At 45.5% G+C, this 6,072-nt stretch overlaps 2 protein-coding genes across 2 annotated transcripts; both read right to left on the reverse strand.

Annotated features, from left to right (window-relative positions):
- LOC137721930 (uncharacterized) lies at window positions 1-447 on the reverse strand. Its single transcript, XM_068460950.1, has one exon. The coding sequence runs from the start codon at window positions 445-447 to the stop codon at window positions 1-3; it is 447 nt and encodes a 148-aa protein (XP_068317051.1).
- Window positions 448-1,092: 645 nt separating this feature from the next.
- On the reverse strand, window positions 1,093-5,755 carry LOC137721932 (uncharacterized). The gene is made up of 6 exons (XM_068460951.1): window positions 5,595-5,755; window positions 3,720-4,596; window positions 3,576-3,678; window positions 3,288-3,473; window positions 2,592-2,750; window positions 1,093-1,295 (listed from the first exon to the last, which is right to left on the reverse strand). Exons 1-6 carry the CDS (start codon window positions 5,753-5,755, stop codon window positions 1,093-1,095), a joined length of 1,689 nt encoding a protein of 562 aa, XP_068317052.1.
- Window positions 5,756-6,072: the final 317 nt, after the last annotated feature.

Here is a 6,072-nt window from a genome sequence, read left to right on the forward strand (position 1 = left end):
TCAGCAACATAATGTCGAAGCCCACACATGAAAAACGTTATGTACTTTAGCCAACTCCGGAGGCAACTCCAGCCTGTAAGCTACCTCGCCAACTCGCTCGGTGACCATGTACGGTCCGATATACCTGGGACTCAACTTACCTTTCTTTCCAAACCGTACAACGCCTCTCCATGGTGAAAGCTTCAAAAATACCCAATCGCCAACCTCATACACTTTGTCAGTAGCATGGCGATCCGCTAAACTCTTTTGTCTATCCTGGGCCGGCTTCAGGTTAGCCTTGATTACCTGAACATTTTGAGTGGTCTCCTCAACAATCTCCGGGCCCACCAAAACTTTTTCTCCGACATCTGACCAACACAAGGTTGTACGACAAGATCTACCATACAACGCCTTAAATGGTGCCATGCCAATACTCAAATGAAAGTTGTTGTTGTAGGCAAATTCCATTAAATCTAACTACTTGTGCCAAGTATCACCAAACTGTAACACCGAAGCTCACAACATATCCTCCAACGTCTGAATGGTTCTCTCTGACTGTCCGTCCGTCTGAGGATGATACGCCGTACTATAAAGTAGTCTTGTACCCAAAGTTTCCTGAAAAGATACCCAAAACTTAGATGTAAATCTTGGATCGCGATCCGAGACAATACTCACAGGGACACCATGGTATTTCACGATCTTCGAGATGAACAACTCAGCTAATCGGCCCAAAGAATACTTCTCCCTCACTGGAATGAAATGTGCTGACTTAGAAAGCCGATCAATAATCACCCAAATGCCGTCAAATCCATTATGTGTACGCGGAAGCTTGTACACAAAATCCATAGTAATATTTTCCCATTTCCACTCTGGAACGGGAAGCGGCTGCAACAACCCAAACGGCTTCTTCCTTTCCGCCTTAACTTACTGACAAACAGCACACCTACTCACATACTCAGCTATCTCCCTCTTCATACCCGGCCAATAATAAAATGGTCGAATGGTATAATACATTTTAGTAGCTCCTGGATGCATGGCATAAGTCGAGATATGTGCTTCATCGAGAATTTCTTTCTTTAAATCCAAATGGTTAGGCACAAACATCTTACCCTCCTACATCAGCATGCCATCCGAATCACGAACTCTGAGGTCTCTCATCCTATCTCGATCTCGAGCTTGGATCATTTCTTGAGTTTCCCTATCAGCTACCTGAGCTTCAAACACCCGATCAACTAAAATTGGCCTAACTTGAAAATTAGCAAGTAAAGCCACCTCTCGATCTTCTGCCTCTAACCTCACTCCCGTGGATCTTAAGTCTACCAAAAGAGGAATACCACCAGCGTATAACGCATTGATACGACCCTAAGACTTCCTGCTAAGTGCATCAGCCACAACGTTTGCACGACCAGGATGATAATTAATCGTGCAATCATAATCACTGAACAGTTCCATCCACCTCCGCTGACAAAGATTAAGATCATTTTGCGTAAAGAGATACTGAAGACTCTTATGATTTGTAAAGATTTTACATTTCTCTCCGTAAAGGTAATGTCTCCACAACTTCAATGCAAAAATAATGGCGGCTAACTCCAAATCATGTGTAGGGTAATTCAACTCATAAGGTTTCAGTTGTCGTGAAGCATAAGCAATTACCCTACCATGCTGCATCAACACACATCCCAGACCATTCAAAGAAGCATCACTATAGACCTCGAAATCACCACCATCGTCCGGGAGTGCCAAAACAGGTGCATGAGTGAGACAATACTTCAACTGCTAGATACTCTGCTCACATTTATCATCCCACTCAAATTTAACGTCTTTCCTCATTAATCTCGTCAGTGGTAAAGCAATCACAGAAAAATCCTTAACAAGCCATCGATAATACCATGCTAAACCAAGAAAACTCCTCACCTTAGTGACGGTTCGCGGTTGCTCCCATTTCTCCACAGCTGCCACCTTTTGAGGATCCACCAAAATACCTTGAGCTGAAATGATGTGCCCCAAAAATGCAACTTGGTCTAACCAAAACTGGCACTTGCTAAACTTAGCATACAATTGGTGTTCCCTCAACCTTTTCAACACCAAAGTAAGATGTTGAACGTGCTCCGCTTTAGATTTAGAATACACCAGAATGTCGTCGATGAAAACAATAACAAACCTATCCAAATATGGCTGAAATACTCGGTTCATCAAATCCATAAAAGCAGCTGGTGCATTCGTCAATCCAAATGGCATAACCAGAAACTCGTAATGACCATAACGAGTCCTGAAAGCTGTCTTAGGAACATCATCCCTACTAATCTTCAGCTGATAATATCCAGACCTTAAGTTAATCTTGGAGAATACACAAGCACCTCAAAGCTGATCAAATAAATCATCAATACGCGGCAATGGATAACGGTTTTTAATCGTTACCCGATTCAATTGCCAGTAATCAATACATAGCCTCAAAGTTCCGTCTTTCTTTCTCACAAACAATACTGGAGCTCCCCAAGGTGAAGTACTAGGCTGAATAAAACCCTTATCCACTAATTCCTGCAACTGAACTTTCAATTCCCTTAACTCAGCGGGAGCCATACGATAGGGAGTCAAAGAAATAGGATTAGTACCTGGAAGCAACTCAATGGTAAACTCCATGTCTCGATCTGGCGGCAAGCCAGGTAAATCCTCAGGGAAAACATCAGGAAAATGTCTGACTACCCTTACATCCTCCACTCTACTAGGAGCAGCATCATCAAACACCACATGAGCTAAGTACCCCTGGCAACCTTTAGATAACAACCTTTTCGCTCACACGACCAAAATAACGCCATGTCTCACCCCACTCTGCTCGCCCACAAAAGTAACCACAGGTAATCCAGGATGATGGATCGTAACTATATTCCCGTAACAATCAATATTGGCACGATTGAAATGCAACCAATCCGTGCCCAGAATCACATCAAAGTCAACAATATCCAACGGGATAAGATCAGCTGTCATAACAACATCCTCCACTATCACTGGACATCCTGGGTACACACGATCTACAATACATCTCTCCCCTCTAGGCATAGCAAACTCTAAATCATACCCTAGAGGTGTGGGGCGAGGTTGCGTCACTTGAGCAAATGTATGAGAAATCACAGAATGTGTAGCACCACAATCAATTAATACTCTAGCAAAATAACCAAGGATATTTAACGTACCCATGATCAAGTCTGGATTGTTTTGAGCATCCCGCAGAGAAATGTTATGAATACGCCCCTGGGTCTGCTGCCGTCCACCTCGACCTCTGCTCGTCTGGCCACCACGACTCTACGTACCACGCCCCTGACTGGGCTGACCAGACTGCCTCAAAGACCCTGCACTACTCGTAGCAATCTCCCCCTGCTGGATATGTCCTCCCTGAAACCACTGAGACCCGCCTGCTGGAATTGGAGGATACGGCATATAGCCACTAGAATACTGTGGATAACCACCCTGAGAATATGGGTAATGGGATATTGATACTGTCCCGGGGCATAAGGAACAACATCGCCATTATAGTAATAGGCACCACCTCGACCCGTCTGCCCATAACTACAAGGACCAGGAATCTGTTGAATCGGTACAGGCGGTGGCAAGAAAGTCTGCTAGGGCTTCTGCTGACTCTGGGGATAATTTGCAGCCCGATGTCCCATTTGCCCACAAGTAAAGCAACCACTGCAGCCTCGCCTACACTCACCAAAATGTCGATTATTACACCTGCGGCAAACTGGGGCCCTACCTCTACCAGCATCACCCTGTCTATGGCCTCTAGCACCACCAGCAAACCTACCACCACGACCCTGACCAGTGGCGCTAAAACCACCGCTAGAAGAGCTAGAACTAGTGCCACCCCTCTTGAAGTTCTGGGTCCTACGAGGTCCGAGCGACGCCTGACCCTTGCCCTTATCATCCTTCCTCTGATTACCGTCTTTCTCTTCATCCTCACTCTCACTCGGCATATTTTCTGAATCCTCAATTCTTAACAGAATCTCATAAAACTCCTGGTAGGTGTCACAAGAGGTAGTGGTTGCCATCGAACGCCACTTCTTCTTGGTGCCTAAACGAAAACGACGAAGCATCTCTACCGGATTGCCAGCAACATCTGGATGATAGCGAGACAAGTCAGTAAACCTCCGGTAGTACTCGTTTGCTGTCAGCTTCTCCTGTCTCAACTCAGTGAATTCTTGCTTCTTGCGGTCAATATACTCAGGAGGCACAAACCTTCTCCTGAACAACTCTCGGAATACATCCCAATCAGTCTTCTCAGCTGGAGTCAAACAACGAAGTTCCTGCTCCCACCAGGATGCAGAATCCATACCCAAAAACCACGATGTCGTCTCTACCCACTTCTCGACAGGGAGATTCCCCTGATTATGCAAAACACGAAAGGTCTTCTCAATATGTTCTAGCCACCGCTCCGCACCCTCAAAACCCTCGTTGCCTTCGAACTTATCCAACTTCAAATTATACATAGTCTCCAGAGGAGTCCTCTGGGGAGGGCGGAGCGTTGAATGAATAACTGTAGCGATAGCTTCCCCCAGCTGAGCTACATCGGGGAAACTAGGCTCAGCAGAGCGATGTGGTTCCCGACGAGGCGGCGTAATTCTGACAGAAGAACCAAAACCATTAGAATACTCACAAAAGTACAGGACTGCCAAACCTAGGCTCTGATACCAAACTGACACACCCCGACCGAAATCAGGGCATGCTGGCCGTCACGTGGAAATGCCGTAACCATGTGCACAGTGCAGAAGCTAATAAAATAATAATAAAAATACGAATAAATAAAAACCAGCTATACACAACGTATGAACATACATGTGCAAGCGTAAGTGTGAAAAACAAAGTTCATAGCTCGAAGACCTAATGCAGTCCAAGAGAAAATAACGCTACAAAAACACACCCAAAGGTGGTCCTACACTGGCAATAATCTGTCAGATATGTCGGGGAAAATCCTCTGGGAAACCACCAAAAGTGCTAGCCAACTAGAACTTGGAGGGGCGCAAAACAAAAAGTGTGAGTGGGCAAAAACAAAGCTTTTCAAAAACCATTTCATAAACAAGATTCTAACCCCTCGCTGTAAAACCTGTATACTTCCCAGAAAAATAGAGTATACACAATATATATAAATCATGCTCGGAAATAAGCCATGTCAAATGTCTCTAAATAGAATGCAAGTGCTCAGGAATGTCAAATCAATACCATGTAATCTGTCAGCCGGAGTCACCTAACGTGACCTGTACTAGGGCTAGGCACGGGCCGGGCCGGGCCCAATTTTGAAGGGACCGGACCGGACCTAGGTTCAAAAAGAATGGGGGGGGCCGGGCCGGGGATTACATTTTCTAATATAAGAACCGGACATTACCTGGCCCGGTTGAAACGGGCCGGTTCGAGCCTGGTCCACGGGTCCTGTTGTGTTGGATTGGTGTTGACCCTGAAGCTAGGTTTCATCATCATTCCTTTTCTTCTTCATTGACGCCGACCATGGAAGGTAGGCTTCCAATTTCAAATTCTGCAACCAAGGTTGCTGTCCTCTTGCTGCTCTTTCCGTAGCATGCATATCAAGCTTAGATAATCAAACTCCACAATCACCGTTCTAAAGCCTTCCTCTACGCACACCAGCATCGAATCTTTCGACAGGGCTGAGAAATTCCTCATCTGGATCGACATCAGCTGGCTCTCCGACGCCGTTTGGAACTCGATCTGAGTGGTTCTCGAGTTTGGGCTTCGTCGAAAACCAATTTCGTGGTCTTGCCGTCGACATCTTAGAGAGCCTCTCTCTCCTCTCTCTCTTTCTCTGACCTTGCGAATTCCGGTGACCTCGTTTCTCTCTCCTTTCTCAAGGGAAGCTTCCATGAATTGCTCCCTGCCCCATCCCATCATCAACGAACGAAGTCTACGAAGTCTCGTGGGCTCGGGTAGGCTCGGGAAATCCCAAAAGAACAAAAACCCAGCTCCAAAAATCAAATAAAAACAGACCCAGATGACCATTTCAATCAAATCACAACCAAAAAACAAGCAAGATCCATGTGAAAATCGTAGCAAATGAAAGGAAGTAGAAGAAAATATTTACCTTGCTGG

The sequence above is a fragment of the Pyrus communis genome, chromosome 17 (assembly GCF_963583255.1).
Source record: "Pyrus communis chromosome 17, drPyrComm1.1, whole genome shotgun sequence".
NCBI classification, from domain to species: Eukaryota; Viridiplantae; Streptophyta; class Magnoliopsida; order Rosales; family Rosaceae; genus Pyrus; species Pyrus communis.

Excerpts from the sequence above, each read along its gene's own strand:
- LOC137721930 (XM_068460950.1), bottom strand. The coding sequence starts at position 447 with ATGGAATTTGCCTACAACAACAACTTTCATTTGAGTATTGGCATGGCA.
- LOC137721932 (XM_068460951.1), bottom strand. The coding sequence starts at position 5,755 with ATGTCGACGGCAAGACCACGAAATTGGTTTTCGACGAAGCCCAAACTC. Across the intron at positions 2,751-3,287 it reads TCAGCCCAGTCAGGGGCGTG|GTTGCCAGGGGTACTTAGCT; the intron begins GTACGTAGAGTC and ends TGTTATCTAAAG. Across the intron at positions 1,296-2,591 it reads TACCATTGAGTTGCTTCCAG|ACTTAAGATCCACGGGAGTG; the intron begins GTACTAATCCTA and ends CTCTTTTGGTAG.